The sequence below is a fragment of the Cucurbita pepo genome, chromosome LG02 (genome assembly GCF_002806865.2).
Source record: "Cucurbita pepo subsp. pepo cultivar mu-cu-16 chromosome LG02, ASM280686v2, whole genome shotgun sequence".
Lineage (NCBI taxonomy): Eukaryota > Viridiplantae > Streptophyta > Magnoliopsida > Cucurbitales > Cucurbitaceae > Cucurbita > Cucurbita pepo.
The window spans coordinates 10003958-10023845 of NC_036639.1; the positions used below are offsets into that span (position 1 = coordinate 10003958).

Consider the following 19888-nt stretch of genomic DNA (forward strand, 5'->3'; position numbering starts at 1 on the left):
TTTTTTTTTTTTTTTTTTTTTTTTTTTTTTTTTTTTTTTTTTTTTTTTTTTTTTTTGTGTTTTGGTTGCAACTGTTTGTGTCTTGTCTTGCGGTAACATTAATACATTGATGAATGTGGGAGTTTTGAATCTTGGAGGGTTAGCTGAGGGCTTTGAATGTGCTGAACCATTATTTACTGCTGCTGCTGCTGCGCCAAGCTGCTGCCATCCCTCCCCCCATTCCTGCCCATTTTACACCCAATATTGCTGTTGTTGTTATTAAATGGTTTTGGTTAGTTTAGCCTTTGGGGATTCAATATCTCTCAGCTCTAGAGACCACTGAGAGGGAGAGTCAAGAACGCACCGTACTTGTTTTTCCATGTCTGTCTGTCGGTCGGTCTGTATGTCTGTATGGTTCTGAAGTCTGAACCAAACTTTGTATGGTTCGGGCATTGACTCTCAAACAAATACTTCACTTTTTTTCTCATTCAATCAATATTTCTCCGAGATTTTGCTGTGAAATACGAATGGTTCTTGTTGCTACCGTGTGTCACAGTCATGCTTGTCTAAGACGTATTGTCCATGACCCGCATGTCTATTACATGTCGAAACCCTTACCTTGTATTACTTATCGCTTTCCTTTACTGCTTTCATGTTGTATGATTTCCAGACATGGTAGGCATGAAATGTCCCATTATATACCACTGGAGATGCAACTAGTTGTCAAATTCTCCTTATTCAAAAAGTTATATACTACTTAAGTCATTGGTAACACGTTGCTTTCAAACTCTCACTCAAAATCTTTCTGTATGCTTTCTAAAACTTTCTTCTTGGAGTCAAAGGCTTAAGCATACGTTGACCGACGGTGGACGACGTGATCCGAAGTTAGCTTGACTCATTAGTGCTCAGAGTGGGTGCCGAACAATTACGCACCATCGCCATTTCTCTATCATTATTGCTTCTTAATTCCCATTTTAGAACTGCTTGGGAAACTGGCTGGGCTCTGACACATTTGAGGATGCTGAAAATAACATTAAAAACCAATAATTTATTATCCTTTGTGAGTTTCACTCAATAATTCACTTCTTTGGACGAATGGATACCAAGATTTTATATTACTCAATGCATTATTTCTGTGTGTTCTTTTAGTAATATAATGCACATATTTAAATTTATATTTTTCATAAATGTTTCAGAACTGCCCGAATAAAAAAGTCGTTAGAATCTTCGACAGGAAGTTGACATACGTGAATATTGTTCGACGCAAGCGTATTCGTCACTGTTATGTAGTTTTTGTCACCTCTAGTTGATTTTTTTTTTTGTTCAATGTTCTAATAGATTTCTACTCTAGAAATAGTTTCGAAATATTCAATAACCCTTATTAAGTTGTTCTTGGTCATTGTTCTTTTTTCGTCTGATATTTTAATGGATTTCTAGTTCAAAAGTAGTTTTAAAATATTTACCAGACATCAACCTTTAAAATAATAAGAAAAATATTTTTTTAAATAAAAAATAAAGTTCGACCCATTTTTTTTTAATATAATAAAGATTTTATTCAATTATTTAAATAAATGAGTTTAGAAGAAAAAAAAAACAGCTCTCCAAAACTGAATCTAAAATATTAAATTTTTTTTTTAAAAAAAAAAATTTACCGTCAAATTTTTATAGAAATCGTCAGTAATTTATTTAAAAAATATGATTAAATTTTTTATAAAATATTCTTAAAACTTTAATTTTTTTTTATTAATAATATTTTTACTAAAATAATATTTAAAAGATATTCATGAAATTTTAAAAATAATATTAAACTTTTTATCTTTATAAAAAAAAAATTACCGTCAATATATAGATGAAAAGTATATGTCGACGCCTCATAGATTATTTCCAAATTTTTTAATTGTATTTTTGAAAGTTCGAGCACTTTTAATTGATAATAGTATAAAAAAAAATAATTTGATATAAAAGGTAATTTTTTAAAATAATATATAAAAGGCCTAGAGAAATTTTTAAATACAAATAATTATATAAGATATGTTTCTTAATTAATTAAATTAGGTTAATGCTATAAATTAATTTAACTAAATTATAAATAAGGGACATATATGACATTTCAATAAATAAATATATATATATAAACTAAGCTATTAAATAGATCATTTAATTGAGTATTAATTGCATGACAAAGTTAAGGAACCTTACCATAATTATTGAATACTTTGCTTCGTAAGAAAGGGGAAGGCCAATTTTTCTTCGATTGTTTTCCACGAACAATATATTGTACTTCATCTTTACGTAACAATAAAATTTGTTTAAGAAGGAAGAGCGTAGCGTACAAAATAAGGAAGTGAGCAAAATCTTACCTCAAAGTATTCGGTCGGTACAGAGTTGTCACGTGTTTTAATATTAATGGTCGGTATAGAGTTGTCACGTGTTTCGTATTCAGCTTCATTATTTGAGGATTTAAAACTAAAACTAAGAGAATACTCGTCACTCTTTGCTACGAGACTTGAGTAAGATTCTTGTTTTGCGCTCTTTTAGTTTGGATAATTCATTAACAAAGAGTTTTCACGGTTGGTTCGAGTTTAAAAGATGAAGAAAATTGGCTTCAGCCTTAGATCAAGGATGGTTGGTCTCGACCTTGTCGTGGTTGGCCTTAACCATGGTTGGAGTCGGTTCAACAATAAAATATGTTACAATGAGTCCTTTCATTAACATTCATGTTCTATATATTGAAATTTAAAAATTTAAAAATGACGTTGAATGTTAAATTAAATATTTTTTATGACATAAAAATTAGATTTAACAATAGAAATTTTTTGGTTTATATGGTACAGGTTGGGTTGGGTGGAAGGATTTTTTTTTTTACATAACCCAAAAATTCGGGTTGGTTGGATTGGTAACCCAACTCAACCCGAAACTTGTCACAACCCAACCCCCTATTTTCGAGTTGGGTTCGGGTTGGGATGTCAATTTTTTTTAATAAATAATATATTTAAATAATTATTCACATTTAAATATATTATATAACAAATGTGAATAATTACCCATTAACATGGGAAAATTCTTAATATGTTTTATATATTTTTATTTTTCTCGGGTTAACTCGAAGGTTTTGTCCATGAACCCGAAATCGAGTCGATTCAGTTCAGGTTCTGAAAAAAATGAACCCAACCCTACCTGAAATGCTAATCCAACCCAACTCAACCCTTATAGTTTGGGTTGGGTTGGTCCGGGTTGTCGGGTTGAATGTACACCCCATTTCTAATTCACCTCATTTCTAATTCTAATTGCAATAAAAATAAATGAAAAGTTAAGATCCGAGATGGTGAAAGTATATGGGCCTGGGCTATTGTCAAAGTATATGGGCCTGGTCTATTGTCAAAGTATATGGGCCTGGGCTATCGTCAAAGTATATGGGCCTGGGCTTGAATGAGGCCCATATGGTTGTTTTAGAGGGAAGCCCAAACAATCTCGAAGTAAAAGCGGCGTCGGCAGTGGCGGGGGCGTTTGCTTAGGCAGTTGTACGGTGGAACTGGGAGCTCCCTACGATAAGACAGAAGAGGCAGTGAGGCACAGAGAGAGGTTAACAGTGCCTTCGCCTTAGCCAAATATCCATTAGCAATGGCGATCTCTACAACTGCTAGCAACTACTGTTTAGTGTCGTCTTTTCGTTCTACCAATTCTTCGACAAGGCAGAACAGAGTAAGACGGATTTGCGTTTGTGCCAAGAAAAGCAACACCAGTTCGTTGCAGTACAGGAAACTCGGAGACTCTGACCTTCTAATTTCTGAAGTTACGCTTGGAACGGTAAGCATTTTTGTTCGAATGCACTTTTTGTTTCTTCTTTTGTTAAAAAGTACGGAAGGAAGATTTTATGCTGGAGCACTTTCGATGATAGCAAATTTGTTTTCGCCTAATTGCTTGATGATGTATTCATGAAATTAATCTATTCGTGTTATTGGATGATCATACTTCAAATGTGTATCTGAAGATGACTTTTGGGCAACAAAACACCGAGAAAGAAGCACATGAACAACTGAGTTATGCTTATGAGCATGGAATCAATATTATAGATACTGCTGAGGCTGTGAGTTTTCGTATGACTCTTTGTAGCCTTCCAAATCCAATTCTTCACTTAACGGTATACCTCTAATAGCAATAGTTGTAATTTGGCAGTATCCAGTTCCAATGAAACAAGAGACACAGGGAAGAACAGACATCTACATTGGTAACTGGCTCAAGTCAAAACCTAGAGACAAGGTATGTGAATGATGGATAACTACGACACCTTAATTTTCATTTCTTAATCGCTGAAAGAGTGGAGCTATTTATCCTATAGATTATTTTGGCGACAAAAGTCTGTGGTTACTCAGAGAGATCACCTTATTTGCGTGAAAAGGCAGAAGTCTTACGGGTTGATCGTTATAATATTAGAGAAAGTGTAGAGAAAAGTCTCAAGCGGCTGAACACTGATTATATCGACTTGCTGCAAATTCATTGGTGAGTTTATTGATTTTTATCTATTAATCTTTAACTTGGTAGGAAGTAGCTAAAACTGTGCATAAATGTTTTCTATGAGGTTGTCAGTTCAGCTGTGCTTGAAGCATGTTCGGAGAACATCATTACCCCCACATTAGTTTTACTATTTACTTTTGAGTCGTCCTTTCTTTTAGTGGCTTATGAGAGCCTCCAATTTTTCATTGGAAGCAACTTATAGAATACTATTATAAGATGTATTTCTTAGGAGTGAACAGTCAACGCAGCACAATTTGATCACCTCAAGGCGAGACTTGAGAGGTGACAAAGATGGGTATATTGTTTGAATTTGTACAAATATCTAGTTTAGCCTTTTATATTCTTTTGGGATATTGTGGATTCCTCATAGGATGATAGGGCTACGATGGAGTAGGACCTCCTAACCCCCTTTTTGCAAGAATGAGATGGTTTCACGGCAGGCTGATTTTTAAGAATTGTTTGAAGTTTCCGACTCAATAGGAATAATAAGACTGTTTTCATAATTTGGAGGTTTGAAGCATTGCTCACTTCAATGTCTTCTCCTTGTGGGTCTTCGTGATTGTCCCTTATTATTATTAACCATTAACAAATGGAATCATTTTTTTAATCCAAGCTCCTTGGCCAGCCTGAGATATTGTATGAGACTTCTCTTCTGTACTTTCACATCTCTCAATGAATGTGGGTTTCTTTATATATTTATAAAGAAAAAAAAACTGAAAAAGATAAAGGGACTACTAAGTGTGCATTGCATCTCGGAAGCTAGAAGCACTTGTGATAATTTTTTATAACTTGTCTTCCTTTCTTTCAAGTTATCATGTGTTTCTCCTTGTTGTATCTTAGTATGTGTTTGGTTTCAATTCAGGCCAGACCGGTATGTGCCATTATTTGGTGATTTTTCTTACGATTCTTCAAAATGGAGGCCAAGTGTGCCTTTTGTAGAGCAACTGAAGGCGTTTCAGGAACTTATTGAAGAAGGAAAGGTTGTTCCTATTTGGTTAAGTTTGGAATACGTCGTGTCTTGATTTTTTTAAAGCTAAGGTAGGAATCAGTTTACTGAAGAGCTGCATTGTTCAAACTGCATGTAACTGGAATACTCACTATGAAATGCATTTTTGCTTTGTCTGAGATACAATCTCATGGCTAGCAAAAATCATTTGGTCGATTGAGGAATTATGAATATGTAAAATTGCTGATAGATTAATGTTTACTACAATGTTTTCGTTGTGTATTGTTCTTTTGCTTCACTCTAGTTGATATGTGATTCTGAATTTATTCAGATACGCTACATTGGTGTCTCAAATGAAACTTCATATGGAGTTATGGAATTTGTTCACACAGCAAAAATTGAAGGACTGCCAAAGATCATTAGTATCCAAAATAATTACAGTCTTCTTAACAGATGCCGCTTTGAAGGTAAATTATCTTTTGATATGTTTCTCTAGGTTATAATTATTGAGAGTTTTAAAGATTCTTTCGCCTTTTTGATATCTGATGCTTTATGACCCCGTTGATGAGTTTTTATTGGAGATAGCAGAGAACATTTTTTAGATTTCTATTTCTTCCACCTTCCAGCAAAAATATAATTGTTATCACCACCATGCAACTTAGAAATGTTTGGAAGTGATCTTGGAAAGATCAAAACAAGCCTTTTTAGTGATTTTGGTCACATTTAGAAAAGACTCCTTATAAGCTTTGTAGTTCTAGTTCATTCAAACTGACTTTTAAGGATCTTGCAGACAAAAATACAATGTAGATGGCACCATATTAACTATCAACCTTGTTCAGTGAAATATGACCAATTGGGACTCAGGGTTTTGGGTTGTGCTTGTATATAGCTGTTAGGAATAACGGCCCTCCACAATGGGATGATATTGTCCACTTTGAGCATAAGCTCTCATGGTTTTGCTTTTGGTTTCCCCAAAAGGTCTTGTGCCATCGGAAATAGTGTTTCTTATTTAGATAACCATGATCTTTCCCTTAACTAAACCTATGTGGGACTCCAACAATCCTCCTCTCGAACAAAATACCATTGAGTCTCCCCTTATTCGCCTAGCACTATCTATAGGCCAACTTCTTTTCTCTACTTTGCCAGTCCAATAGAGGTCTACCATGGATAAGTTATGAACGTAGCTTTGATACCACTTGTTTGGAACAATGAACTTCCACAATTATGATATTATTCATTTTGAGAATAAACTCTCGTGACTTTCCTTTTTGTTTCTCCAAAAGTCCTCATGCCCATGATCTTTCTCTTAATTAGCAAATATAGGACTCCAACAATGTAATCAACCTATAATTGCAATGTGAATTTAAAATGATTTAAATAATGAGTCAGATAACTGCAACCATGATTAATTGATGGTACCTTTAGTATTTGTTCACTTGTAATGGAAATATCATCCGCTTATTACCTGCAGTCGATCTTGCTGAGGTTTGTCATCCAAATAACTACAACATCGGCTTGCTTGGTTATTCTCCTTTGGGTGGTGGAACGCTGAGTGGCAAATACTTGGATGGTAGTTTTCAAGGTACAGGAAAAGGAAGGCTGAACCTCTTCCCCGGCTTCATGGATAGATACACTAAATCTCTTGCTAAGGTTTGTTCCCTCTCTCCTGTTCTGCTGAACGATTAGACAAGAGAATAGCACAGTAGCTTAAAATGTTTGGAACGTGTTGGTGTCTTTTACTTATGAGTTCACTATGCCACTTCTTTTAACAGAAGTTGAACTGTCACAACCTTAATGTTGTTGCCCTCAATTTATTGCCAGAATTTGAACTGTCCTGCAGATGTTTTATTCTAATGTTTTGTCGACTTCAGGTAGCAACAGCTGAATACGTCCAGTTGGCCGAAAAGCACGGCCTAACTCCTGTTCAGCTTGCACTTGGGTTCGCTCGAGATCGGCCATTCATGACGAGTTCGATAATCGGTGCAACGTCCATGGATCAACTGAGAGAAGACCTTGATGCTTTCACATCGACGGAGCGGCCGTTGCCGGCAGAAGTGATGGCAGACATTGAAGCTATTTTCCGAAGATACAAAGATCCAGCTATTTAGGACGACCAGGTGAATGCGTTTTATATGCTCATTAAAACCTCAATTAACGAATAGTAAATACTCTTTCATGATGCATTAAACTAAATATGAAAATTATTTTGCTTCATTCAATTAAGTTCTTGCAACATTGCATCTTTTCTTTTGTCGGTGCCTTCTTTCATGATACGATTCTTTCATGAAATTATTCCAACTGTTGTCCGGTAATACAAGAACCTCCACTCTATAGAATAAGGAGCCCAATTGTATCACTTAGTGTGGTTAAGACTTCACTCCTAATTTGAATCTCAAATAAATAAATCATTGCTTAAATATTTGGGAAGGCTTTTTATATACAAGTATCTGGATTTGATATTGCTAAATTTGTATATAAGTATGCTTGCAATTGAGCACATTGGAGTTGGGAAATTTGATGCAAAGATAGCTCTTTATTTGTCATTTGATGAGCTGCGTTAAATTTTGTATGATTGACATATTGCTATTATAAAAATATATCAAGCATAGTATATGATCCAATCCTCATGTGACATGACATTCTACCAGCACAATAGAGCAACTTACGAGTTTCGGGAAGAGCAATCAAATCGCTCACCTCAAACTTGCAAGGATATTTTGGTTAAATAAGAGAATTTTTTATAGATACATGACCCGAGTTTACATTGAGCAAATATATCATAGAGTGGACATAAAACAACTATTACTGATACTTTTTGAAATCGATAAGGTCGATAAAGAAGCAATTTTGAAAGGTATGATTTGATGGTGGTTGAAGAGGAGATCAAGATTAATAATAATAATAGGATGTTGGACAAATTGAGGAAAGATAAAGAAAAATGAAGACTTTAGGACGAATGTGGTAACTGTGGGGCAGAATGGCATCATTTATTATGTTAATTGAAGAGCAAGACGACACCAGGAATCAATTTCCATTTGATTTCGATCCCTTCCACTTGTCAATGTATAGTACCCATTCTCATACTTCTAGGAATATGATATTACAGTGTTCATTATTATATCTTAGGAACGTCAACGCCGTGCCACGCCCTTACCTTTCCAATCGACATCTGTCTAAGCCTTAACTCAACTTTTTGTTTGCTGCCCACATACATCATTCTTTCTCTCTCCTAAATCTTAGGTAGAGTGTCGGTCATCGGGGCAGTCTACTTTTTTAATAGTAGGGGTAGATAGCTTGCAAGGTAGTTTCGACGAGATAAGAATTTCATTTTTAAGATATTTTGTTTGGGTTAGACGAAGTTCATACTCTTTCATAAAATATGATGAACAAGGAAATGGGGGTATGACCCATCGGTCAAGAGGTGGGATAGCGTCCCACCTTCTCAAACTCTAGAACCATTTTAGTAAAAGATTTCTTAATTGTATTAGGTACGAAAAGTTATTTGAAAATGTTATCATGAACTTAAAATGGACTTAAAATGTTAAAAATTGTAATTTTGATATCTATTGTCAAACTGCTATTGATCTATTCTGTGACTTAAATGTAGAAATCTAATGACTTATTTAAAAATAGTTAGTTCTTGCGTAGATTTTTAACTTTGACCTCTCATTATTATTATTGTAACTAACAATTTTTATCTTTTTGTGATTACTTGCAACAATTACTAGAGTTAGTTAGAAGAGAAGTTACTAAGAAGTTGCAACTTGAAAGGGATACCAGCTATAGATTGCAAAGTCAGACATCTCAAGAAATAATACATAACAGTTGTAGAGATGCTCGAACTAACATGTAGTATATTTGGTTAGAACGAAGAGTTCAAGTGAATCGAAATAGATAAAGAGGCATTTGATCATGGGTTGAAGTAAAATCATGAAATCACATTTAAAGTTCTAACATACTAGGTTGATAGTTCATTTTTTTCATTTAAGATTGGGAACCAAACCATTCCCACGTTACGATGACATGAGTATTATGTTTGACAAAGATGGTGCATAGAATTGGAAGTAAAAACGCATATAAAATTGATATCAAACGCTTTCAAACAAGTAGAAGAATGATATCGGATCGAGTTCGGAAGAGTACTACGTCCCATAACCACTGCTACCATTTGATACTATCAGCAAGGTGTTAATAGAGGAGATGTCGAAAACGCCAACCTTCCCAATTACTTTCACCGGCTCATTTAAATCAAATGTCACAATCAATTCAGCCGCGGAAACCCGCTAACTGTTCAATTGGGGGCACGAAAAAGTTGCTGAAGTGCTATGAACACTGCTGTGGTTGTCCATCATTGAAGATGAGAAATGGGTGGGACCCGAAACCGATACGTGTCTGTTCGTTGCTTCACGCGATCATGTAGTCAAGCTCCATTGATATTGAAGATGAAGTTATATGATCGCAACCCTCCTCCGATCTGGGTTTGTTCCATAATCTCTTATTTTCTCCTCTGTTTGAATATCAAATATGGTTTTGACAACAGTAGCAGACTCCGGCGATTCTGTGAACTGCACTTTTGGCTCCAGATATGTCCGCTCTCCGCCGCCGAAGTAGGCTAAATTCTTGGAAACTCTTGTGCTTTGTGTTGAAAAATGAAAATGATGAAATGGGTATTATATTACAGGTTCAATATGGGGGAGAAATCGATACCCAAAGATGCAGCGTACCAGATCATACACGATGAGTTGATGCTTGATGGGATACCCAGGTTGAACTTGGCCTCCTTTGTTACCACATGGATGGAGCCTGAATGTGATAACCTGATCATGGCTTCTCTCAACAAGAACTATGTGGACATGGATGAGTACCCTGTCACCACTGAGCTACAGGTTTGTGCTTTTTATTTGAACCCAAATGGCTGTTTTGGTTGATTCTTGGTGATTTTGTTCCAAAACATGGAGAAATCTGTATTTTCTTTTCTAGAATGGATGTGTGAATATGCTGTTGAGGATGGTTGGGAGAGGAGTGCTAATTAACGGGTTGGTCATGGGTTTATAAGTAAGAAACACTATCTCACGAGACCTTTTGGGAAGCCCAAGGTAAAGCCACGAGACCTTTTGGGAAGCCCAAGGTAAAGCCACGAGAGCTTATGCTCAAAGTGGACAATATCATACCATTTTAGAGAGTCGTGATTCCTAACATACTAGGAGAGCCATGCCTTTAACTATGTCAATAGAATCCTCAAGTGTCGAATAAAGAAATTGCTAGTCTCGAAGGTGTAGTCAAAAGTGACTGGGCTCTAGAGAAAGGAGTCGAGCCTCGATTAAGGGGAGGCTCTTCGAAGGCTACATAGGCCTCAAGGAAGGCTCTATGGTGTACTTTGTAATCTGTATTTTCTTTTGCAGAATCGATGTGTGAATATGATAGCTCGCCTGTTTCATGCCCCCATCGGAGAAGATGAGGCTGCTGTAGGTGTAGGGACTGTGGGATCATCAGAGGCTATTATGCTGGCGGGTCTTGCTTTCAAGAGGCAATGGCAGAACAAAAGAAGATCTCAAGGCAAGCCCTGTAATAACCCCAACATAGTCACTGGAGCTAATGTGCAGGTACTTTGAGCTCATGGTTTAAGTAATTGTTTGAAATGAGTATCAATCAAGCCTTCAATGGGGCTTTTATGTTCTTGAATGAATCCTGTGTGTAGGTGTGTTGGGAGAAGTTTGCTAGGTACTTTGAGGTTGAGCTGAAGGAGGTGAAGCTTTCTGAAGGGTTTTATGTTATGGATCCTATGAAGGCTGTTGAACTTGTGGATGAGAACACCATTTGTGTTGCAGCCATTTTGGGATCCACTTTGACAGGAGAGTTTGAGGATGTAAAACTCCTTAATGAACTGCTCTCTAAGAAGAATAAGGAAACGGGTTGGGATACCCCAATTCACGTCGATGCAGCCAGCGGCGGGTTCATAGCTCCGTTCCTTTATCCCGATCTCGAGTGGGATTTTCGGTTGCCTTTAGTGAAGAGTATCAATGTCAGTGGCCATAAGTATGGGCTTGTTTATCCTGGTGTTGGATGGGTTGTTTGGAGGAGTAAAGAGGATCTTCCTGATGAGCTTGTGTTCCATATTAACTATCTTGGTTCTGATCAACCCACCTTCACTCTTAACTTCTCTAAAGGTACTTGAATTAATGAACAAATAGATAGCACTTGAAAGTTTTGATATCATCTCTCTGTCAGGGTAGTTGAATCGAGTATTGATTTAGCCCGCTTGGGTGACCTCGGGTATGTTTGAATGATTAAAGACATGTTTTTGAGTATGCCCGAACATGATGGGACGTTAGATTCTTGACTTTAGAATCAAGTTCTTAAGATGTAGTGAACAATTTCCCCCTCCTTTTTCTTTGCTCATTTGCTGAATGTTTTGACAGGTTCTAGCCAAATCATTGCTCAGTATTATCAGTTCATACGGCTCGGTTTCGAGGTAAATCCGAAGTTTTAGCTAACGTTTGTTTTAAGAAATTCGTGCACGATTTGTTAGTTTGTCTGCTATAAGTGTAGCATTGAGGTAGCCTATATTTCTGGACACGAACATTGTTTGATCTGAATCTGCTCTGCTCTAGCTTCCTTATGTAAATTTATATATGATGTTTGTCTGAAACAAAGGGATACAAAAACGTGATGGAGAACTGCAAGGAGAATGCAAGAGTGTTGAAAGAAGGAATAGAGAAGATGGGAAGGTTTGAGGTAGTTTCCAAGGATGTTGGAGTACCCCTAGTTGCCTTCACTCTCAAAGACAGCAGCAAGCACACCGTGTTCGAGATATCCGAGAACCTAAGGAGGTTTGGATGGATCGTGCCAGCTTACACGATGCCACCGGATGCTCAGCACATCGCCGTGCTACGTGTCGTGATCAGGGAGGACTTCAGCCGGAGTTTGGCAGAGAGATTGATCTCGGACATCGATAAAGTCCTGAAGGAAGTCGACGCGCTGCCGGTTCGGGTGGCTGTGAAAGCAGCAGCAGAAGAAGATGGTGAGAGAATTATAAAGCATGTGAAGAAGAGTGATAAGGAGATTGAAGGAGAAATAGCTGCATATTGGAAGAGGCTTGTGGATGGCAAGAGAACTGGTGCCTGCTAGTGTGCTTGCTTGCTTGCTTAAGTCAGCTCTGTGTGTTGGCTTGCCTGTTTGATTGTCTTCAGTTTTCTTGTTTCTGGTGAATTTTGTGTTTGTGACTTTGAGTACTGATGGTATGATGAAAGAGATGAACTATAATGTTTCTATTTACAACTTTGCCTATGTTTCTCGATCTCGGTTTGTCCTCCTCCTCCTCTCCGGGCTATCTTCCGATCTGCGGGAGTATACAATGACAACTTTCGGGCACTCATGTTCTATCAAAAAACCGTCTATTAAACGTTTGATGGTGTGTGGCTACGACCTGAGCTATGCAACAACGATATCTCATTGATCCAATAGCAACCTTGCTATCTTCTGACCATTGGGAGTATACAATGACAAGTTTCGGGCACTCGTGCCCTATCAGAAAATCATCTATTAAATGTTTGATGGCATGTGACTATGACTTAAGATATGCAACAATGATATCTCCTTGATCCAACCGCCTCGCTATCTTTAACCTTCGAAAGTCTACAATAACAACTTTTGGGCACTAGTGCCCTATCAAAAAACCGTCTATTAAACGTTTGATGGTGTGTGGCTACGACCTGAGCTATGTGACCTGTGGGAGTATACAATGACAACTTTCAGGCACTCGTATCAGAAAACAGTCTATTAAATGTTTGATGGCATGTGGCTACGACTTGCTGGAGTATACAATGACAACTCTCGGGCACTCGTGTCCTAAATCGTCTATTAAACGTTTGATGGCGTGTGGCTACGATCTGAGCTATGTGACTCGCGAGAGTATACAATGACAACTTTTGGGTACTCATTTCCTATCATAAAACTTTCTATTAAACATTTGATGGCGTGTGGCTACGACCTGAGCTATGCAACAACGATATCTCGCTATCTTCCGACGCTCGAGAGTATACAATGACAACTTTTGGGCACTCGTGCCCTATCAGAAAATTGTCTATTAAATGTTTAATGGTGTGTGGCTACGACTTGAGCTATGCAACAACGATATCTCTTTGATCCAACCGCCTCGCTATCTTTCGACTCTCAGGAGCATACAATGACAACTTTCGGGCACTCATGCCCTATCGTAAAACTGTCTATTAAACATTTGGCATATGGCTACGACTTAAACCTATGCAACAACAATATCTCCTTGATCTAACCCAACCCAACTGGTATAGTTTAGGCTCAGTTATCATTTTTTTTTTTAGACTGGGTTGAGCTGGTTCATGAGTTCTTCTAAAACCAATTTGAGTTGAACCGAAACAACTCGAATTTATTGCCATACAATTATGTATACATAATTGTATTTAATTATATAATTATTTGCACGTTCTCATTTTTTAAGTTTTTTTTTAAAAGAAAAAAAGAAATTTGGATTAAAAATTCAAATATTTTAAGGAAAAAAGAAAGTGAAAAAGCAAACAAGAATTTGAAAATAAAAATTAAATTATAAAATGGGATCTTACATCTTATTAGAGAATCTTGGAAGAATCAGACACAAAACCTAAAAGATTAGAAGAATGTTAGTTCAAAATTGTTAGGGTTTAGTGAAGCAATTTGATTTTCCCTCCAACGCAGGGAGTAAGAATGCAGATTGCCGCCAATCAATCCAACATTCTCAACTCCATCATCTTCTATTCATTTCAATTCCGCAGATTCCTGCACTGAAGATGGACGAATCCACTCTGAGGCGAAAGGTTCAGAGGAAATCAAAAATCAGAGGTTACAGCATCAAACTAGATGCTCTCGCAGAAATTGTTTCCTTTGCCTCTCGTTTCGATGGCTGCGAAGACGACGCCATAGATTTGGTTCTCGACCATCTTCATGACGAATCCTGTAATGCTATATNTTTTTTTTTTTTTTTTTTTTTTTTTTTTTTTTTCTCTTTCATACTGTAGGTCATTTCATTCCTTCTCATGGACGATTTCGTCGTTTTTTTGCTACCATGGCAGTGCAATCTTCGATAATAGACAAGGATGCGGTGCATCGGGTTGTCAGTATTCTACTTGCAGCTGATGAAGCGGGAGAAGAATGTCCCGATACCAGTACTAGTACATCGGCTCTTTGCATCATTGACGCTTTTGATATCTCCAAGTTTCGTTATGATCCCATCAAGAAGATCTTCTACATGTATGTTTTCCCACCTTGTATATTTATCTGAGTAATTGGTGAACAATTGAAGAATGATAACCGCCAATTGGACTTTTGGGTAAACTCCCTGCAGAAAAGAGAGATGTGCATATAGTGGACTTCAACTGATAACTTGTTTAAAACATTTCTTTTCCATTTTAGGCACACAGGAAGCCTTCCAATTCATGGGGATGCTTCTGCTAAAGCTGCTTTGTATAGAGATAGGTTTCTCCTACTTTCCCAAAGGCTCTCCCGAGATCAGCATTTCTCAAAACCCGCTTTTGACACTGGCATGTCTCATTTTGGAAGCTGTGAGGTACTCCATTTCTCTTGATCTTGAACTTACCTTGGTACCCTCTGCAGTTAATCCTGAGTATTTACGGCAATTTCTTTTGTGATATGTTCCCCAGATTTCTCCTATTCAGTCTCTGGTGGGGCAAACTGGGAGGAAATGGGTTATGGGAGTGATCTCTCAGATGGAGGATGGTCACTTTTACTTGGAGGACCTTACTGCGTCTGTGGAAATTAATTTATCTAGTGCTATATCCTTTACAGACATCCTCTATAATTTGGAAAAATCTAAACTTGTTTGATATTTGAAGATGACTTGGTATTTGATTTTCTTTAACAATCAGCACAAGATAACTACAGGCCTGTTTACAGAGAACACCATCGTTGTAGCAGAAGGAGAGATGCTCGTGGAGGGCATTTTCAAGGTTTGTGACATGCGTTTGCATTTAGGTTTTTTTATAGAGAGCTGGTTGAATTTTTCCCAATNACAAAATCCATCAAATTTCACCACTTGTTTCCGAATCCCCAAACCGGTTTCTTCTCAATCTTAGGGGCCTCCAACCCTTTCTCCCCCAGAATCAACACTCCTTTTAAGCCTACCACTTCCTCTGTTTCCAAATGGCCCCTGGTTTTCCCTTCTTCTTTCTATATAATCATTTCTTATCCCTCTTCTTCTTTCAAACTTTGCCCCTTTTCTTCGCTTTTTCTCTACCAAGTTATCATGGGTTTATCTAGTAGGTAATGAAGATTAATGTGAATAATAAAATGCTTCGAAAAAATGCGATCAAGTTATGGTGGCCACTACCTAGAATTTAATATCTTATTAGTTACCATCACAACCAAATGTAGCAGAGGCATATGGTTGTCGAACTTGTTCATACTAGTTGGTTCTAACACTCATAAATATAAAAAAAAAAAGAAAAAAATGCTATTTTTTTCAACTGGTCGTCCAATGTTTCCTCTTGCTAATGTGTACTTTTAAGCTTGCTTTACGGGGTCTTCACAATTTCTGTTATTTTAAAATGCTTGGTTACATTAAAAAAAAACGTCTTTGCACATCATATATATGTTCTTTTAAACATAAACTTAAAAATTAGGACAGTTTAATCGGAAGGGGCTGGCCTTTTGTTCTTATAATGCACAGCTGGAAATAGCCTGAATTAAATTCCTTCTGGACTCAAATATTTTCCAAAGTTTGTACATGCTTATGAGAGGATCATCATACGAGGCTACGGTATGGGTTCTGTTTGGTCCTGATCAGAGTTTTACCTCTCAGTTATATTTCATGTAGTTCTCAATTGGCAAGTGCCGAATACCACCGTTTGTTTAGATAATTAATATTTCGTTAGGTATACCAGAACTTAAGGTTACACAAAGATTTGAAATCTTTTCTTAAACATATTTTTGATTCTTTGGGCAAATTCTGCTCACACTCTTCTCTGAAGGTTGAAATTTAGAACAAAACTGAAGGTGAAGGTGCAATTTTCCTTCCTTTATCCATGAGTACTACCTTCTAAAAGTTGAATTTGCTTGGGATTTTGTTCTTGTGATTTACTTTCTCACTTGCTAGCAAGCACAAGGATACCTATTGAAACTTTTTGGAAGATGTTTAGCACATGTTTCATAGTATATTTCAAATACCGTTCTTCATATTACTAACGTGCTGATTTTTTTGGGTGTATTTTGTTAAGGTTATTACCTGTGGATTTCCTCCATTAGAGGACAGGGACAAGTCTCTTAAATTGCTAGCAGGCCAGGACTTCTTTGGAGGTGGTTCTCTAACTAAAGAGGAGACTGTATCCCCTTTCTTTTACTCTGCTATGAAAAGGATCTTTTAATATGCATGCATTGGATTGATGTGCTTTTTTTGTTGATATTTTATTATACTGAATTTTGGCTATTAAAGTGGTGTACGCACATGCATCCCATGCAATCAACTTGTTGCCCTTGATCATCAATAGCTCAGGCTTGCAGATCTGGAAAAGAGAGCCGTTAATGATATGTTTGTCATACTCTCTGACATTTGGTTGGATAGTGAAGAGGTGAAGAATAACCTCTTTATATTTTACGTGCATTGTGTCTGTGAAGCTTGGTGCCTTAACAGAATTTGATCATGTGGTAGGCCATGGGAAAACTGGAGACAATTCTTGATGGGTTTGAGAATGTGGAAATCGTTCCTTCCTTGTTTGTTTTGATGGGGAATTTTTGTTCCCGTCCATGTAATCTTGCCTTCAATTCTTACTCAAGTCTCAGGTAAGTATTATCACAATTGTTTTCTGTATGTATTGGATGTTATTGACATGAGTTCAAGAGACATAATGAGTTAGTGTGTGCAGATTACAATTCGGTAAGCTAGGAAAAATGATAGCAGCTCGTCCACGGTTAAAAGAGCATAGCAAGTTTCTTTTTATTCCTGGTCCAGATGATGCAGGTTTGTGTAGTTACTTGTAAATAAGTTCCTCGCCTTCTGCTTAAATATACATGAGATTTTCTTAATTTTTCTTCCCATTGAATTTATAGGACCATCAACAGTTTTACCGAGGTGTGCTTTGCCAAAGTATTTAACCGAAGAGCTTCAGATGCACGTCCCAAATGCCATCTTCTCAAGTAACCCTTGCAGGTGAATACTTCGATTGATTGCTTATAAACCTAACGGTCTTCCTAGTCTTTCGCTGTGGTATGATTCTCCATGAGGGGTTTCACTTCTGCAGATAACATTAGAAATGAATCTCTTTTTCCCTTTGGCAAACTGAATTTTTGTTTAAACATTCGAAGGAAACAAATTAATTCTTACCTCCAAACTTGATAGTATCAATTTTCTTTCTAAATCTCTAGTTTCATCAAATTGTACCTTGTTGCAATTTTAATCTTAAACTTGAAAATGTACTGTAACTTTTACCCTCTAAATAGTTTTCATTTGAAAGATCATTAAAAGAGTTCAAATAATATTTTGGTTCTTGAACTTTCAAAATGTCCACTTTGGTCCCTATAGGTTCTTTTGTATTTTGACTTGATTAAAAACAACTTAACCAATTTCAGTGGAAATTATGTTATCTTTGGTGAATGACGTGCCCCTTTTACTCCATAGTGGTGGATAATTGTCATATTTGGATGCAGGGTTAGGTTCTACACCCAAGAAATTGTATTTTTCCGACAGGACCTACTTTACAGAATGCGTCGGTCCTGTCTCATACCACCATCTACAGAAGAAACAAGTGATCCTTTTGAACATGTGATTTTTCTTCCTTTTATATATCTGTTATTTTGTCTAGTTATTTGTTGTATATTAATTCTAGCTCTTTTAGATATTTATATGTGGAGGCCCTAAGGTTGTTTCATGATTCTCTTGCAGCTTGTTGCTACCATAACTCATCAAAGTCATCTCTGCCCTCTTCCTCTGGTTATTCAACCAATTATCTGGAATTATGACCACTGTCTTCATCTTTATCCTACTCCTCATGTGGTACTTACCTATATATATCTGAATCTAGCTAGTGTTTAAACGATCTACTTATCCACAAAATTGGATACCCTTTCTTTCATCATCTGGAAACAGATGATGAACAGTCACTGCATATAGATGATAATGTTCTGCTATCACTGAACTGCATTCATTGCATAAACTTTTATTTGGCTTGTGCAGATAGTTCTGGGGGATAGAAGTAAGCAACAAGCATTCAAATACACAGGAATCACTTGCTTCAATCCTGGTTCCTTCACCAATGACAGCACCTTTGTGGCATATCGTCCTTGCAATCAAGAAGTTGAATTATCTGCCTTGTAAATCACTGCAAAGTATAAGCCAGATTCAAAGCGGCCACTCCTTTATTAGGTATAACAACTCATATCAAATTTTGAAAGAGAGCTTATAACATCATTCTTCATCTTGGGAGTTGCATTGTGCAAATCAAGAATACCACTGGTTAGCTGATGATAAGATCTAATAGAAACTTGTTTGTAGAATCAATAGCCTTTAGATGTATAGTTGTAAATCTGAGAGTAGATATTCTTTTCTTCGACTTGTAACGGTGGATGGCATGGCGTAATGATCAACAACGAACCCAAAAGCTCCCATGATTGTTGTGTGTTTACATTACATGAAGAATGAAAAGGAGAGTTGAGTGAGACAGAAGTTGTAAACATCCAACTTCTACTTTTTCGAGTTCGGTTGCTGAACTGTGGAGCAGGTGGTTTAGTTTAGTTTAGTTGTTATCCGTTTTGAGAAGACTTGTCAAATGGTGGATAGGTCTGGTTGGTTAAGGCAATGCCCACACAATTCTTTCCTCCATGGAGGGAGAGAGCTCTAAGAACTCTTTATCTTTTTATTTATGATTTGTTGTTAAGAATGGTTGGAAGCATGACTTGTTTAGCTGAATATCGTATTGGAAAATGAAAGCAAACTGTAAGAATGTTTGTTTTTCCTTTCCCCGTACGTACATATTTTCCGTTCACTTCACTTTTCTATGTTTTTTTTTTTTTTTTTTTTTATTATTTAAAAATAATTTTTTGATTAAATTATAAAATTTAGTTTCTAAAAAAATGTTTATTTAGATGCAATTAAAAGTTTTTAAAAAAATGTTTATTTTAAAGAAAACATTAGAAAGTAGTAAAACAAAATAGGCCCAAATGGTAGGAATCAAACATATTTTCCATTATTTTCTTCTATTTTAATTTTTGCACTTTCAAATTTCGAATTTTAGTGTTTGAAATTGGCTTAAAATTTATTGTTTTTCTTTTTCCAAACAAAAAAAAAAAATAATAATAATATCTATTAACTTTCATTTTTATTAATTTTAGAAATAGTTCTCTTACCCAAAAATTACTTATTATTATTATTATTATTTAATCAATTTTGAAAAAACTTAACCACCACAAAAAAAAAAAAAAAAAAAAAAA

The 19888-nt window shown here is 36.4% G+C and overlaps 3 protein-coding genes across 3 annotated transcripts; all 3 read left to right on the forward strand.

The window, feature by feature from the left end:
* Window positions 1-3494: 3494 nt before the first annotated feature.
* LOC111788026 (protein tas) lies at window positions 3495-7690 on the forward strand. The gene is made up of 8 exons (XM_023668161.1): window positions 3495-3786; window positions 3971-4066; window positions 4156-4239; window positions 4319-4479; window positions 5357-5474; window positions 5772-5907; window positions 6912-7090; window positions 7312-7690. Exons 1-8 carry the CDS (start codon window positions 3601-3603, stop codon window positions 7546-7548), a joined length of 1197 nt encoding a protein of 398 aa, XP_023523929.1. The 5' UTR covers window positions 3495-3600; the 3' UTR covers window positions 7549-7690.
* A 1705-nt stretch (window positions 7691-9395) lies between these two features.
* LOC111788027 (glutamate decarboxylase-like) lies at window positions 9396-12727 on the forward strand (the record flags this gene model as incomplete). The annotated part of the gene is given in 6 exon segments (XM_023668162.1): window positions 9396-10047; window positions 10122-10326; window positions 10843-11043; window positions 11139-11607; window positions 11860-11912; window positions 12095-12727. Coding segments are annotated over 6 exon segments (1485 nt in total). The 3' UTR covers window positions 12569-12727.
* A 1322-nt stretch (window positions 12728-14049) lies between these two features.
* On the forward strand, window positions 14050-19350 carry LOC111789296 (DNA polymerase epsilon subunit B). The gene is made up of 13 exons (XM_023670016.1): window positions 14050-14407; window positions 14524-14701; window positions 14864-15017; window positions 15112-15243; window positions 15340-15417; window positions 16684-16788; window positions 16954-17034; window positions 17115-17245; window positions 17329-17423; window positions 17513-17612; window positions 18110-18224; window positions 18345-18455; window positions 18636-19350. The coding sequence occupies exons 1-13, from the start codon at window positions 14242-14244 to the stop codon at window positions 18774-18776; spliced, it is 1587 nt and encodes a 528-aa protein (XP_023525784.1). The 5' UTR covers window positions 14050-14241; the 3' UTR covers window positions 18777-19350.
* The last annotated feature ends 538 nt before the right edge of the window (window positions 19351-19888 follow it).